This window comes from Arvicanthis niloticus, chromosome 6 (assembly GCF_011762505.2).
Source record: "Arvicanthis niloticus isolate mArvNil1 chromosome 6, mArvNil1.pat.X, whole genome shotgun sequence".
Lineage (NCBI taxonomy): Eukaryota > Metazoa > Chordata > Mammalia > Rodentia > Muridae > Arvicanthis > Arvicanthis niloticus.
This window is the reverse complement of record NC_047663.1, coordinates 106,275,905-106,291,988: the sequence shown is the minus strand read 5'-3', so window position 1 is coordinate 106,291,988 and position 16,084 is coordinate 106,275,905. Positions and strand designations below refer to the sequence as shown.

Here is a 16,084-nt window from a genome sequence, read left to right as displayed (position 1 = left end):
CTGACTTGTGTCTTGGCGTCTCTACCTTTGGGTTGCCACCGGATATACCTACTCAGCCTCAGGGGGCCCTGGGGACTGTTGGTGCATACTCAGCCCCTTAGCTTCAGATAAGGGGGCCCCTGCATTGCTGCCATTTATGGCTTGATTGCTCCTCCATGAAGCTGCTATCCCCAAGGACATCTGGGAAGAGAGGCCCCACAAGGCCTTGCACAAGAAGTCAGTTCCTGGCCACCCAAAGCCTGGTGTGCCCACAAGTGCCCCTTTCCTGTAATTCATCCAGGAGTCCCAGCAGGAAAGGGTCCTGGCAACTGCTGTCCCACCGGCTGACAGGCTACATTTTTCATCTGTTCTCAGGCCAAGCCTGATGTCCCTGAGTGACCATAGGAAACAGCCATGCATGTGTCTCGGGACTTTCAGCTCAGATGGTTCTTAGTCCCTGGCCCATTCACATCCTCTCTTAAGTCCCTGAACTAACCCACTTCACTGTACAGGACAGTGGGCAGGCACCAGCTTAACCCCTGCTCTTAGAATTCTCATACACTGTGTGCCATTATAGTGAGTCCTAGGGAAAGCCAAGGCTGGGGTATCCCTTACCAGACTTGGGCCACCCTTTGTCAGCTCTGTAGATGGTAAGCAGACACTACTGAGATACCCTGTGTAAGCCAGGGGACAGGGCTAAGGTGTGACAAGCCCCAAGGTCTCACTACAGTAAGTCATAGGCAGAGCCTAGCTCCATGTGACAAGATCTTCAGAACTGTGACATTCCTCTTCTCTTGCCTCGGCTATGGGTCTTTTCCTGGGAAAATGAGTTTGTGGGTTCATGAAGACTTTTTCTGATCACCAACCACGCAGCACAGTTCAGAACAGTTTTTGTTTTGTTTCATTTTTTTAAAGATTTATTTGTTTATTTTATGCATATGAGTACACTGTAGCTGTCTGCAGGCGTCAGATCCCATTACAGATGGTTGTGAGCCACAGTGTGGTTGCTGGGAATTGAACTCAGGACCTCTGGAAGAACAGCCAGTGTTGTTAACTGCTGAGCCATCTCTCCAGCCCCTTGTTTGGTTTTTTGAGACAGGGTTTCTCTGTAACAGCTCTGGCTGTCCAGGAACTCTCTTTATAGACCAGGCTGCCCTCAGACTCACAGAGATGACCTGCCTCTGCCTCCTGAGTGCTGGGATAAAAGGTGTGCATCACACCTGGCCCCTCAGGGCAGTGTTTAAAGATGAATAGGAGGCTAAGACAGAGCTCAGCTTGTTAGAGCTGGACCAGGAACAGGAAATCCCCATGTTCAACCTAGAGTACCACATAAACTAAGTATGGCGGGATCACCTACGATCCCAGCACAGGAGAGGTGGAAGCAGAAGGATCAGAAATTATCCCCAGCTATGTAGCAAGTTCAGGCCAGCCTGGTCAAAGTGAGACCCTGTGTTAACACACACACACCAGAACAGTTGACAGAGTGGCACAGCCTGAGTTATAGGTGGTGTGAAAGAGAAGACACTACACCCTGACATGGGACTTGTCCTGGTTCAGAGGCAGGCTGGTGATACTGGATTTGTCCTGATCTGGTCCCCTAAGCACAGAGCAGAGGAAGCTTGTGAACATATGCTGGAGGGCCATGTACAGCCACTGAGCAGACTGACATCCTTGGCCTGCACCAGGGTAGGCTGTAGGCCCCATGAGAGAATCTTAGAGCCTTGCAAGTGGGGTCCCCAGCCTTTCCACATTCCAATAGAAACTTTCAGTGGGAAGGGCAGGGCAGAACTGGGTAGACACACAGGATGGCCAAGAACTGACCTTTGGTCAGAAAGAGCCGAGCAGAGGCCCCCTTCTAGGGATACTTTTACAGCTGGATGCTTAGCCTGTCATCCTCGGGTGGGACCCAGCCAAGGGGCTGCAAGTATAAAGGAGCTGAGCCCTTCCCAGTAAGAGCTAAGTCAGCCTGCGAGGCCACGGTGGACTGAGAACTGAGAAAAGACTCCTCTAGACTGCACAGCCTCACTTCTACTGGGACATCCGCTAGCCTGGCCATGTGCCTGCCTAGTCACCTCCTTTCAACCTGGGTCCTATTTATGGGTGAGTAAACTGTTGCCTGGTGCTAGTTGGTGTGATGGCAGCCACAGGAACTTGTCAGAAGTGGGTTGTCAACAATGGGGACATTCAGGACAAGCCAACAGGGCTGGAGATTGCCCACCTAAATCTTATCTCCCTGTCCTAGAGGAGAGGCCACAGGACATCGTAGGTGACCATCTCCCTGGACTATGAGCCTTTGCCTGCGCTCCCATTGTAGAACATGTACAAGTCCCTTGGTCATCTGTCCATCAGTGTGCCCTCCTTTTCTTTTTTCCCCCTTTTCTTTTTCTGTTTTGGTTTTCCAAGACAGGGTTTATCTGTGTAGTCCTAGCTGTCCTAGAACTAGCTCTGTAGACCAGGTTGGCGTCGAATTTACAGAGAACTGTTTGTCTCTGCCTTCTGAGTGCTAAGATTAAAGTCATGGCCCCCCCCCCCTTTCCTGATTCTATGTGTCGGATTGGGGGGGGAGGGAGCTACTGGAAGACCCTCCAGTTCCTAGTGACGTGGGCTCCTTTTTTAAAAATTTTATTTATTGTGTTTACAGCACTCTGGCTGCATGTATGCAGCAGCTCAGAAGATCACTGATGTTATTACAGATCTCACTATAGATGGCTTTGCTGGGAATTAAATTCAACCTCTGGAAGAGCAACCAGTGCTCTTAACCTCTGAGCCATCTCTCTAGCCTGGGCTTCTTCTTCTTCTTAAGACCCTTTGTCCTGTCCCTGGCATGCAGGGGCTCTATGTGGCTAGGAAGGTGGGAAGGCATTCTGTTGACTTTCAGTGCAGATCCCCTGTGGCAGTTCTTGGTAGATGTCAGGTTCCTCCCTATATGATCGTATAGACCTGAACTCCAAATTTGACAAGTACCCTGGCCTGTTCAGGTCTGGAGTTTTCTCTGGATATAGAATTTATACTGTTCAAAATAGCCAGTCAGGGCTGGCAAGATGGCTCAAAAGATAAAGGCATTTGCTGCCAAGCGTGATGGCATTTATTCAGTCCCTAGATCCTACGTGATGGAAGGAAATAAAAGATTCCCACCTCAGTTGACCTCTGACCTTAACGCCTGTTGCATAGCACATATGTGTACACAAATACATACATGTAGATGTTAAAAAAAAAAAACAGGCAATCACCTTGCCTTCTGCTCACCTGGCCCCACAGTTACTCTGCCAGCTGCACAGTCCCTAGGCAAGACCTGGGTCCCCAACCACTGCAGAAGTCCCATCGAAGCTGTATGCAACTTTGTGTGTGACTGTGGAGACTGTTCAGACGAGGCTCAGTGTGGTAAGCTGGGCCAGGGGCTTGTGGCAGGGGGTGGTAGTATAAAGGCAGACCCCTGACCCCTGGCCCATTCTCAGGTTTCCACAGAGCCTCTACCCCAAGCACCCCCTTCACCTGCAACTTTGAGGAGGACCCCTGTGGCTGGCAGGACATCAGTACCTCGGGCTATCGATGGCTTCGAGACCGGGCAGGGGCAGTGCTGGATAGTCCTGGGCCTCGTTCTGACCATACACGTGGTACTGACCTGGGTAAGCCAGGGAATCCATGTACACTCACCCCCTCCCTCCTGTCTTCGTTTCTTGTCTGGTCTCCTAACCTCTCGTCCTGGGCCAGGCTGGTATATGGCTGTGGGGACCCACAGTGGAAAGGAGCCATCTACTGCAACTCTGCGCTCTCCTGTCATGCGTGAGGCAGCCCCTACCTGTGAACTGAGGCTTTGGTACCACATTGCCTCTAGAGGTATATGCTCTGGATCCCTGAGGCCCAAAGCTGAATAGCTCTGGGAAACGGCTGGGTGAGGAAAAAAGTAGCTACAGAAACAGGAGGATGCTCCAAAAGGGCTGGGGTACAGCCGGGTAGACTGGAGGGAAACAACGGGCTGAGGATGCCTCAGGACCACTTACAACACTGCAGATGCCGCTGAGCTGCGGCTGGACCTGACCCACGGTGTGGAGACACTGACTCTATGGCAGTCCTCAGGACCCTGGGGTCCTGGCTGGCAGGAGCTGGTCGTGAACACTGGCCGCATCCAGGGTGACTTCAAAGTAAGCAGGGTGGTCTGCCAGGCTGGGCACTGTGGGGAGGGTCTGGGTACTGAGCTTGGTCCTAAGGACTGTTCCTTTCTTCAGGTGACATTTTCTGCCACCCGAAATGCCACACACAGGGGTGCTGTGGCCGTGGATGATGTGGAGTTCCGGCACTGTGGGCTACCCAGTAAGGCTACATATCCTGTCTAAACCTGGGAGACCCCTTATTGCCCACCTTCCTGAACAGAAGACCTCCACCCTAAATCCTGGGGCCAAAGAGAATGTTAACTATTTTCTACCCCAGTCCCTCAGGCCAGGTGCCCCCTGGGGCACCACCACTGCCAGAACAAAGCTTGTGTGGAGCCCCACCAGCTCTGTGACAGTGAAGACAACTGTGGAGACAGATCTGATGAAGACCCACTCATCTGCAGTGAGGCTGGGGCCATCTAGGGCCGGGCAGGGTGAGGGATTACACAGTGAAAGTGGGAAACTAGGACCTTGACCCTGAGTCCTTCATTCTGGGGACAGCCACTGTTTCCTTGGAGCCAGGGCCATCTGACTGCAGAAAGCCCTGCTCAGTGGCCCTGACAGCCCCTCACCCTAACTCCTTAGGCCACCACATGGCCACTGACTTTGAGACAGGCCTGGGACCATGGAACCAATTAGAGGGCTGGACACGGAACCACAGTGCTGGCAGCATGGTGAGCCCTGCCTGGCCCCACCGAGACCACAGCCGGAACAGTGCATACGGTGAGGTCTCCGAGGGGCCCTGGCCGTGGCCTTTTCCACCCAACTTCCTCCAATGACCCTGGCCCATATTTGGCCTCTCTCACAGGCTTCTTCCTCATCTCTGTGGCCAAGCCTGGCACCACTGCTGTCCTCTACAGCCCTGAGTTCCAAGGCTCAGCCTCCTACAACTGCTCGGTGAGATGGGTGTGTCAGAAAACGAGATACCGAGTTGCCCTTCCTGACTCTTTAGATGCCAGAGACTCCTCACAGCCTGAGATTTCTTCTGTTTCAGTTCACCTTCTATTACTACCTGCATGGGTCTGAGGCCAGCCACTTCCAGCTGTTCCTGCAGGCACAGGGGCTCAACAGCCCCCAGGCTCCTGTCCTACTACGAAGCCGCCATGGAGATCTGGGGACAGCCTGGGTCAGAGACCGGGTTGACATTCAAAGTGCTCATCCGTTTCGGGTGAGGCTAGTCAGGTGGTGACCGGGATACGGGGAGGTGGAATCCTGCCTAGAGCACACATAGGAGAACACTGGGATTCTTTAGTTACTCTTGAAGACTGCTCAGTGAGAGAGGTTGAGAGTGTTGGGAGATTTATGAAGCATAGCAGTAAACAGATGGGGAGGGTACCAGAGAGAAGACAGGACAGAACAGTGCTTGGCACTTCCTGAGCCCTCCCTGCCCTCAGATCCTTCTAGCTGGGGAGACTGGTCCAGGAGGCATCGTGGGCCTAGATGACCTTATCATGTCCAACCACTGCATACTCGTTCCAGGTGATCTGCCCAAGGCCCTGCCCTGGCCTGCCCAGGAGGAGCAAGGCCATCACCCACTCTGACCTGACTTCAGTTCTGTTCTAGATGTATCCACCCTGCAGTCATCACTTTCTGGACCTGTGCCATCAGGCCTCTATCCCCAGATACCCGGCAAGCTGCCCCGGCAAACCTGTGAGCCGGGACACCTCTCCTGTGGCGAGCTGTGTGTGCCCCCTGAGCAGCTGTGTGATTTCCAGCAGCACTGTGCAGAGGGCGAGGACGAACAGACGTGTGGTGAGGCCAGTCAGGGCCTGCCTGGGTTCCACACGTTTAGGGGGCCCAGGCAGGCCAGGGAATGCTGGCCTTCACGGCCTTCCAGAGCGGATTACTGTTGTTGCAGGCACCACAGACTTTGAGTCGGCCTCGGCTGGGGGCTGGGAGGACATCAGTGTAGGAAATCTGCAGTGGCAATGGGCTGAAGCTCAGGAGAGCAGGAAGCCTGCCGGAGATGCCAACCGGGATGTTCCTGGTGAGGCCGCACTTCCCCACAGGATCCCCTCCTCAGAGCACCTGTAAATTACGGATACCCGAGCAGTGAGGGTGTACCTTGCTCTTCCCATAGGGCACTTCCTGTCTCTGCAGAAGGCCTGGGGGCAGCTAAGATCTGAGGCCCGGGCTCTCACGCCTGCTCTGGGCCCTTCTGGCCCTCACTGTGAACTCCACATGGCTTACTGTTTTCACAGTCATCCCCAAGGTATCACATGCTGCCCCTGGCCCTAGGCTCAGTCCCCAGGAGCTCCCTGCATGGCAGACAGTCTGAGGATGACACACCCCCACCCACACTAACTCCCTTGATCAGGCTTCCTGGCACTGGTTGTGGTGGAGAATGGCTTCCGGGAGCTGCTGTGGCAGGCCCCAGGCAGCAGCAGTGGGGGCTGGACAATAGAGAAGATTCTTCTTGGGGCACGGCGCCGGCCCTTCCAGGTGAGGCTGGCAGTCCACCTGAGGAATCTCTACTGAGCTAGCCCCTAACTGAAAGTCTTTCTCCCCTATCTGCTTAAAGCTGGAGTTTGTCAGTCTGGTGGACTTGGACGGCCCCGGCCAGCAGGGGGCCGGGGTGGATAATGTGACCCTGAGAGACTGCAACCCCGTGGTGACCACTGAGAGTGACCAAGGTTTCTCCTGCCCATCTCCCATCCCTACCCAGGAGCTTCTGCCTAGCCTACTTCTAATCCCGTCTTAGGACAGCTGGGAAGGGATGGACAGTAGTGCTCATCCCACACACCCCACCCACAGAGGTCTCCTGTAACTTTGAACGGGACTCCTGCAGCTGGCACACAGGCCACTTCACAGATACCCACTGGCACCGTGTAAAAAGCCACGGCTCTCAATATGACCACACCACTGGCCAAGGTAGGGGAGTCTCTAAGGCCTGGGAGGAGTCAAATGGACAGCATTTCTGTAGCTCAGTTTCTCATTCCCTGAAGGCTTTTTCATGTACCTGGATCCCACGGACCCACCTGCTCGAGGCCAAGGTGCCCTCTTGCTCACAAGACCCCAGGTGCCAGTTGTCCCCAAGGAATGTCTCAGCTTCTGGTACCACCTGTATGGACCCCAGATTGGTGAGAGCCTCAGAGCTTTTAGAGCCTCTGGATGAATCTGATGCCCACTGCAGTCCAAGGCACCAGTAGTTGGGGGCTGGTCCCCTCTAAACTTCACTTCTCTGCAGGGACACTGTGCTTGGCCATGAGGAGGGACGGAGAGGAAGACATACTACTGTGGTCCCAGTCGGGCACCCATGGCAACCGCTGGCACCAGGCTTGGGTCACTCTTCACCACCAGCCAGAGGCCAGCACTAAGTACCAGGTGAGGGTAAGCTTAGCATTTGGTAGATGCTGTAGGGTTGGCCCCTTGCCGATTACCACTCTGCACCCTCAGTTGCTGTTTGAAGGCCTCCGGGATGGGTACCATGGCACAATGGCCCTGGATGACATGGCTGTGCGGCCTGGCCCCTGCTGGGCCCCCAAGAGCTGTTCCTTTGAAGACTCAGACTGTGGCTTCTCCAGAGGGGGCTGGGGGCTGTGGACTCGCCAGAGTAATGCCTCAGGCCTTGCTTCTTGGGGTCCTTGGATAGACCATACCACAGGGACAGCCCAAGGTACCTGGTCTCGAGGGCAGGGCAGGGCAGGGCCAAGAGGGCTGGCCAGAGCAAGGCAAGCTGATGCTGGTCTCCCTTCCCCAAGGGCACTACATGGTGGTGGACACCAGCCCAAATTTACTGCTCAAGGGCCATGTGGCCTCTCTGACTTCAGAGGAACACCAGCCCCTGTCCCGGCCTGCCTGCCTGACCTTCTGGTACCACATGAGCTTCCATAATCCGGGTAAGGAACTACAGGGAAGGGAAGGACCCCTGTCCAGGACTGGGAGCCACCAAGGCAGCAAAGCTAGTTGGTTCTTGGTGTTTAGGCACCTTGAGGGTCTACGTGGAAGAGAGCACAAGGCGCCAAGAGCTTAGCATCAGTGCCCATGGTGGGTTTGCCTGGCGCCTGGGCAGTGTGAATGTGCAGGCTGAGCAGGCCTGGAAGGTGAGTGCCTAAGTGGAAAGAGGAAAGCCTCCTCATCTCCAAGGCTTGCCAGGACCAGCCTGTAGGGTCTCATGTGGCTCTGCACCCTACAGGTAGTGTTTGAGGCCGTGGCTGCCGGTGTGGAACATTCCTACATGGCTCTGGATGACATTGCCCTCCAAGATGGGCCCTGTGCTCAGCCAGGTGAGCAGCTGTGGCCTGAGCAACACCCTATCTACACCACACAACTCTCTGACTTCCACCTGGGCCTGCCCAGGAGTAGTGCTGCTACTCACCGGGGCAGCTATGCTCACCTGCCAATTCCTTGCAGGGTCCTGTGACTTTGAATCTGGCCTGTGTGGGTGGAGCCACCTGCCTTGGCCCAGCCTGGGTGGGTACAGCTGGGACTGGAGCAGTGGAGGCACCCCATCCCGCTACCCTCAGCCTTCAGTAGACCACACCCTGGGCACAGAAGCAGGTGCACACTGGCTGGAGCAGGGCAGGGGCTGGTACCACCTCACGAAACTGGGCAGTGCTCACCCAACTTCCCTCAAGTTTGAGATACAGATACATCCCACCCTCTCATTTCCAGGCCACTTTGCTTTCTTTGAAACCAGCGTGCTAGGTCCTGGGGGCCAGGCTGCCTGGCTGCGCAGTGAGCCACTGCCAGCAACTACAATCTCATGCCTCCGCTTCTGGTACTACATGGGCTTTCCTGAGCATTTCTGTGAGTGGCTGAGCCCTGGGTGTAGGGGAAGAGGGGCTCAGGTTAGGCATAAAGGCATCTTCCAGAAGCCTGACCAGCCTTGGCCCCTGCTCTCAGACAAGGGTGAACTGAGAGTGCTCCTGAGCAGTGCCCAAGGCCAGCTAGCTGTGTGGTACCACGGTGGGCACTTGCGGGACCAGTGGCTGCAAGCCCAGATTGAAGTGTCCAACTCTGAGGAATTCCAGGTGAGGTCCCAAGTGAGCTGTTCTCCCTCCCCTCTCATCTGTACCTCCAGATACTCAGATTTCCCTTCTCTGTCAGATTGTCTTTGAAGCCACTCTGGGTGGCCAGCCGGCCCTGGGGCCCATCGCCCTGGACGACGTAGAATACTTGGCTGGACAACACTGCAAACAGCCTACACCTGGCCAGGGTAAGCACTGAATTCCAGGATGGCCAGTCTTGCCCTGACCCTGCCAGGCTTAGGTTAGTGGTCCAGACATCTGTAAGTACTCTGCCCTGCTCAGGACACCAGCTGAACCAAGACTGGGTTCTGTGCTCTCTCCGCTCTCCCTTATGGGCTGAACATAGGGGCTGTATCAGCTTTTACTGTCTCTTCCTGGGCAAGAACTATTTTGAAGGAACTGCCAGATTAAGCCAGAGACCACAGCTGGTGTGGCAGTCACTGGCTACCATCATGCCCAGAGGAAGAGGGAACAGGTCTGCCACTGTGCATACAGATCAACAAAGACCCTGGAGCTAGCACTTGTTGGAGGGGTCAGGCAGCCCTCCTGGGAACAGAACCTTACACAAGGACTGGGAGCTATGTGGAGAGTTCAGATGCCTTCTTTGCCCTCAGGTGAAGTGGCAGCACCCATGTCTGTGCCAGTTGCTATTGGAGGGGCCCTCCTCTTTTTCATGTTCCTGGTGCTCCTGGGCCTTGGGGGACGGCACTGGCTGTGGAAGCAGCACTGTCCCCGTCACAGTACAGATGCAGTAGCCTCTGGCTTTGACAATATCCTCTTCAATGCGGTAGGAACCCCCAAATGTGGGCAAGTGGGAGATCCTGCTTCCATGTTTAATGAGGGGAAAGCAGTGGTGGACAGGACTGTCCCACCTTGTCCAGATCCATACTGCCTTTCAACAGCAGCTGTCTGATATTCCATTCCTCCTTCCTAGGATCAAGTTACCCTCCCGGAATCAATCACCAGCAACCCATAGAACACCCCAGACAAGGCCTGGCCTGACATGGCAACTCTCACAGCATTCAAACTCACAGGCACCCGTCTGTCTGCATGTGGGCCTGGATGTAGGGACTGACTCATGTTTATCCTCACCAGCTCTTCCTCTCTTTGTCTTTACCCTCTAGTATGATCGAGAAGGGTAGAGGGGTCCTTGTACCGTGAATAAATGCTCTACACAGTGAGGGCAACCCAGATATTCAGGCTGCACTCCATATACTCTGTACCTGACAGGGTATATTGTAGCTGGCCCTCCCAGGGTTTAAGACCTGACCTATGACAGAATTCAAGGAGTGGGTGTGGGACCCTTCATGGCCTTTGGTGCAACTCAGAAATATAGGACTTTAAGAACCCACCACCCCTGCCAGCAAGGAATGGTCTCCGGTTCTAACTTACCAGGCAGTTCTGTACCAAGTGAGGATAAAGCTACCCCCAAATGCAGGGTCTTGGGAGTATAGAAGCAACTGAATATGGTACCAGAAAACTGGTCTGGTAAAGAGAAATGCCACCAGCCCAGATAAAGGCCTGAACAACCCTAGGGCTGCAGATGGTGAAACTGAGGTCACTGGGTATGCTAATCTCCCTTCAGAGCAAGGCAAGTTGCACTTTAGCCTTTGGACTGAAGATGTAAGAACAGATCTGGTGCTACCACACCCAATCAGGGGCCTAATAAAATGAGGATGACACATCTGTCCCACAAATGTTCCATGTGATGCCTCAGATGTGGCTTCACTGAGGACTGGGGACCCTGAGGTCTGTCCTGGGGAGGAGAGTCGACAACCAGACGCTCCCTTCCTTCCCAATGAACGGTCCCACACCCACTCCTTGAAACCTGTCCTAAGAACCATGTGTTTCAAACTAGGCTCCTGCTTGTCTAAAACTCAGCTGCAAGGGAGGGAGTGGTGGGGCATGGCCAGGTGCCACCCTGCATCTTCAGGTATTACAAGGCTGACTGATGCCCACTTCTCTGAGCAGACAGGGAAAGAACTTTCAAACTCCCTAGGTCCCTCTGGGTTATGTATCATGAAGGAAGCTTGTCTCCACCTTCCAAAGCTGTGGTCGACGGTGAGAAAACTTCAGAGTGCTAGGTACTACTTCTCTCCAGAGCACAGGCCCTTAGAAGGGACAGGAGACAAAGTCTGAGTCCATCTGCTCCTCCCAGGCCTGAACTCCCCTCTGCAGCCAGCTGTCCATTGGACAGAAGGAGCAGGTCCACACCCCTGCTGAGGCTCAGAAGGCAGGGAGGAAAAATCCAGGAGGCTATCACTTTGCAAGGTTTTGCTTTGTTTGACAGCAGTTATGGGTTGAGGGGGCACACAGGCCTGACCCCCGTGTTCCGTTTGACCATGTGAGGAGACCCATGGCAGTGCTGGTGGTCCTGGGGGACCAGCCAGAAGAGCTCAGCCGGAACCACTGGCTTCGAGGCTTTGTGTTCATTTCGCCTTCGGCCCCTTCTCGATAGGCTTCCCGATGTCCTTCCCCCGGAGCTTGAGGCCTGAAACGAGCCAGCAAGATGCTGACCACTCTGCTGCTTCCTGCTCCCACCCAACCTCCCTGCTCTACCTGAGCTTTCCATCACCACTGTCCACTTGCCTCACGGGCCACCACACACACAGAAGGCTGCTTTCACAACTGACATCAGAGTGTGGGCCAAGCATCTCAGAAAGGGGTAAGGGCCAGGCTGGGCATGGCAGCTCACACCAGCAATCTCAGAGCTCAGGAGACTGAGGTATGAAGACTGATGGGAGTCTGAAGCCAGCCTAAGCCACAGTAAGTCTCTATATAAAAAATAAAATCTAAGCCAGACGTGGTGACACACGCCTTTAATCCCAGGACATAGCAGACAGAGGCAGACGGATCTCCATGAGCTCAAGACCAGCCTGTCTACATAGATCCAGGACAGCCAGAAAACTAAATAAATAAATAGAACAACAATAATAATAAATCTAAAAAGATGAGAAGACAAACATCTTGATATCTTGCCCCAGAAGAACTGAACACTGCATTAGACCTTCACGGAGGTGCACAGAGAAGTAAGCATGTGCCCCTAGGTATCCTGACAGCAGTGTGCTCTGGCTGGATGCTAGCTACAGAAAGACCCAAGACACCATTTCCTTAGGGTTCTGGAGTCCCACCAACCCTCAAACCCTTAGAAAGGACTTGGGGCGGGGGGGTACAGCCTCAAGAGGACGAGGGCCTGCCATCTCAGCCCTCACCACCCCTTACAGAAGAGCAATGCCTTGCCCAAACCTGCTAGGGAAGACACTCACCGATGGCTCTCTCAATTTTGCCCAAAACCTGGTTATTCGGAATGGCCCGTCCGCTTTCATAGTCTGCGATGACTTGCGGCTTTTCATTGATTTTCTGAAGAAAAGATGCACCTTAGCCATACTAACTCAGTGAGATGTGCTGCAGAAGCCAGGGGAGGTGCCCACAGGCAGCCACCTTTGGGGGTCTCAGGTAGCCCATACAGACAGGTCTTGTGTAAGAGAGAGCTTCTCTGACCTGGCTTTCCCAGAGAATTTGGGGAGTGCTAGGGTAAGGTCCCAAAGCTACCATGCAGTGAGCCCACCTTCCCTATGCTGTCTAGGCACCTGTTACCTGTGCCCGCACCACAGCTGCCAAAGCCTCACCGTGGCCAGGTCCTTCTGTGTCAGGCCTTTGCTCTGCCGACCCCGCTGGATCACTTTGCCCACCTCCAGGGTCACCCTGTCGTGATGCAGCTCCTCTGTCTCCCGGTCTAGCTTGGCTGTATTTTTAGTGATGGAATGCTGCTTGTTCTGGCCAGCAGCCCCTGGAGGCAATGTGAGCACAACAGAGCAATAATGGTTTACAGTCAGCACAGGGGAAGATTTCAATAATGGAAACCAGACTGACAGGCCAGGTCCAACGGACTCCCCAGACCTCAGAGCCCTGACTCTGCACCTTCCCACAGTGGAGGAAGAAGGTGGAAAGCATTAGTCCCCACTGACTTCAGACCACCCAGAGTTGTGCCGACAAGTCTCTGCTCCTGACAGGTCCCCAGGGTCCCACAGACCACACCATCAGGCGAGCACCTCCACAGCACGCCCTTGCTTTGCAAGTGTTAACTTGAGTACCTACATTTCTTGGATGTCTCCACATCTTCTCCTCGTCGCTGAGCTGCTAAGATGGCCTAGAAAACCAGAAAGTGGTTTTCAATCAGAATGAGCTTTGGGGGAAAATGGAGCACAGTTTATGTAGCTGTTTACCCAGCTTGTGGTGCTAACTGTTCTATAAGACTGTCACACAATGCTGGGTAAAACCACCCACACTCATCACAAGAGTGTATCCTGTCTGGCTCTGGTTCCATTTTCCGTGTTTTGGTTGCCTCTGTCCAGTGGTGTCCACTCAGGGTATGCTACCTGCCTCTTACTCATCCATCTGACAACCTTCTTGGTTCCCAGATAACTGCCAAGGCACCAAAACAGACTTTGTGTTCAAGAAATCAGGATGCAGGATCCTGACACTACTTAACAAGGGCTCAATGATTCACATCACTTGAGAATATCATTGAGATAATGTACCACTTCACACCATCCCTAAAAGAAGGGTGTGTGCAGGACCCCAGGAAAACACGCTGGTACTACTCCTATTATGTTACGGTTCTTCTTTCAACCATTACTTATGATTCGCTTTTCAAACATGTGTTTATTTTTATTTTATACATGAGTATTTGCCTGCATATGTATCTATGTGCCGCATGCATACAGCATCCATGGAGCCAGAAGAGGGTGTTGGGGTCCACCAGGCCTGGAGTCACTGGCAGGTGTGAACTACCATGTTGAAGCTGGTACATGCCCTTGAGTCTGCCAGCACTCTTCACCACAGAGCCATGTCTCCAGCCCTTATTACTATTTCCTACTGTGCCTAATTTATACACTTCTTCATGGGAATATATGACTCTAGGAAAACGCACACTACCTACAGGATCCAGCACAACTCACAGTTTCAGGCATCCACTGAGCAGCCTCAAGATGTGTCCTCCAAGAAATAGGGGTACACTGTACACAAAGACCTAGATAACATGCATTGAACCAACTCACTTCTACACTACGACAGGCATGTGCTGGGTATGGTGGCACAGGACTGTGATCCTAGCCACCATAGCTAGATTCAGGCTCAGACTCAAGCCTTCTTAGTATACACAAAACCCAGGATTCAATATCAGCATCCAACAAACACACACACACACACACACACACACACACACACACACACACACTACAAGCTATCAGGTTCTTTATTAGAAATACAGCTAGTTCTCTTCCAATCTCTGCTACAAAGCAGAAAGGAGTGGAACAGTGGAATGCTGGTCTGGCCTCATCTACCAGTATGGTTCCTAATGAGAGATGACACACCCCACAGAACCCTGTAGTCTTCCTGGAAGCAGTGATGCCTGGGCTACAGTCACTATTAACATACATAACAGAGAAGTGGCTTGTGAGTCAGTCTCTGTGTAATATGTTCAGACTTTCTACACACTTAAGGATGATTCCAAGTTCTCCTGAAAAGAAGGCAGTTGTGGATTCGGCTTTGACTATAGCAAATAAAATAAAATAAGCCCAGATCTGGTCAGTACCGCTTCAGGGCACCACAGCATCCAGGCTCAGGGAAACAGAGTGCACTATGGAGAGAACACCAATGCCTCAGCCAGCACTCTCTATAGGCTGATATCGCCTGGGTGGGCATCATGGAGAGCGAAGACACCAGTGATACCAGCACAGGCTGATACCAGGTAAGGACAAAACCTTCAGCAGGGCTGCCCCTACCCTGCTTCCCAAGTTTCCTGCGCCTAATGCCCACGCTCCCACCCCACATTTAGTGACCAACCAGGTTCTCTGACCTACACTTGCACCTATTCTCAACCCTGTTTCCACCTCCGTCCAGGTCCCCACCCAGGCCTGTCCCAGTCCAGAGCCCAGGCCACATTCCCAATCCCTGCCCCGACCTTTGCCCCAGCCTCGCCCAGGTCAGGTGCCCTCTACCCCTGTCTTTTCCTATACTCCGTCTCCACCTGTTGTCCCCCAAGGTCCCCACCCTCGTCCGATCCGTTTGGGTCCCCACCCACTGCTGGATTCCCCTGCTCGGCCCAGCGACGGCAGCGTGCCGTGCGACCCTGCAACTTCCCGCCGCCCCCTGCTGGCTGGGCACCTGCTTAGACTTGGCCTGTGCGGCCGTCGGGCCTTTCTTGCGCAGCACCGTCACGGTGTCCCAGTCACTCTCAGCCATGGCGCGGCGGGGGCGGCGGTCCGTCCGGCGGCTCAGGCAGCTGCTCGAGACCCGGCGCGGCGACGCGACGTCCCTTCGTCGCCTCCCCGCTTCCGGCGCCAGAGCCACGGTCCCGCCCCTGGTTCCCATTGGCCGGTGGTTCCAGGAGCCGGCACTTCCCGAGCTCTGCGGCCAATCCGCGCCCGGCTAGTCTAGGGACCCGCGGGGGCTGCCCGCGGGCGGCGCGTGGAGGGTGACGCCTGTGTCCGTGTGGCTGCGCAGGGCGGAGCGCCAGGGCGGGGAGAGTGTGGGGACCGAAGGGAGCTGGGCGGAGAGGGAGCACAGGAATCGGCTGGGAGAGAGGGGCGCTGGAGACCTACACGCCGGTAGCTCAGGTGCGGTACAAGTGGAGTACGTACTCTACTAATCCCAGCCGGTCTCCACCACCTTACTTCTGAAGAACCCCAGCTAGCGTCCCACACGCCACTGGGTACACACCTGTCTCCCAGGTCACGCTTTAGAGGGTCCCACGATAGAATAATCCAGGTTCTGTTGTGCTTTGCCTTGAATTATACCGGCAGTTTGAAGTTCTGTTCTTTTGGAGGTGCGCTCAGGGAGAGAAATAGCAGTTGGCAAATTTTGTAGGGCCAGAAACCAGTAAACCATAGATGGCTTCTTCGGAATACATAGAAACAAAATTACTTTAAGAATAAACAACTCAGCCGGGCAGTGGTGGCACACGCCTTTAATCCCAGCACT

General features: G+C 54.1%; 2 protein-coding genes across 8 annotated transcripts; one reads left to right on the top strand and one right to left on the bottom strand.

Annotated features, from left to right (window-relative positions):
• The first annotated feature begins 139 nt into the window (after window positions 1–139).
• Mamdc4 (MAM domain containing 4) lies at window positions 140–10,293 on the top strand. 6 transcript variants are annotated; one of them, XM_076937566.1, is made up of 29 exons: window positions 140–2,079; window positions 3,238–3,360; window positions 3,435–3,605; window positions 3,691–3,816; window positions 3,991–4,121; window positions 4,206–4,290; window positions 4,408–4,533; window positions 4,716–4,853; window positions 4,939–5,027; window positions 5,125–5,298; window positions 5,525–5,609; window positions 5,694–5,882; window positions 5,989–6,117; window positions 6,211–6,342; window positions 6,448–6,572; window positions 6,652–6,763; window positions 6,885–7,001; window positions 7,076–7,210; window positions 7,318–7,454; window positions 7,527–7,746; window positions 7,832–7,969; window positions 8,055–8,173; window positions 8,266–8,356; window positions 8,484–8,630; window positions 8,745–8,879; window positions 8,976–9,103; window positions 9,180–9,288; window positions 9,715–9,887; window positions 10,035–10,293. In XM_076937566.1, exons 1-29 carry the CDS (start codon window positions 2,034–2,036, stop codon window positions 10,074–10,076), a joined length of 3,672 nt encoding a protein of 1,223 aa, XP_076793681.1. In that variant the 5' UTR covers window positions 140–2,033; the 3' UTR covers window positions 10,077–10,293. The 6 variants fall into 6 exon arrangements, 5 of the variants coding, with proteins under 5 accessions (XP_076793681.1, XP_076793678.1, XP_076793680.1 ...); XM_076937563.1 differs by having other exon boundaries at window positions 8,745–9,103; window positions 9,715–10,293; XM_076937565.1 differs by having other exon boundaries at window positions 7,318–7,746; window positions 9,715–10,293.
• A 1,066-nt stretch (window positions 10,294–11,359) lies between these two features.
• On the bottom strand, window positions 11,360–15,485 carry Edf1 (endothelial differentiation related factor 1). Of its 2 annotated transcripts, none has more exons than XM_034506568.1 (5): window positions 15,269–15,485; window positions 13,199–13,250; window positions 12,730–12,890; window positions 12,367–12,460; window positions 11,360–11,591 (listed from the first exon to the last, which is right to left on the bottom strand). In XM_034506568.1, the coding sequence occupies exons 1-5, from the start codon at window positions 15,473–15,475 to the stop codon at window positions 11,530–11,532; spliced, it is 576 nt and encodes a 191-aa protein (XP_034362459.1). In that variant the 5' UTR covers window positions 15,476–15,485; the 3' UTR covers window positions 11,360–11,529. The 2 variants fall into 2 exon arrangements, with proteins under 2 accessions (XP_034362459.1, XP_076793688.1); XM_076937573.1 differs by having other exon boundaries at window positions 11,519–12,007; window positions 15,269–15,468.
• Between the last annotated feature and the right edge of the window lie 599 nt (window positions 15,486–16,084).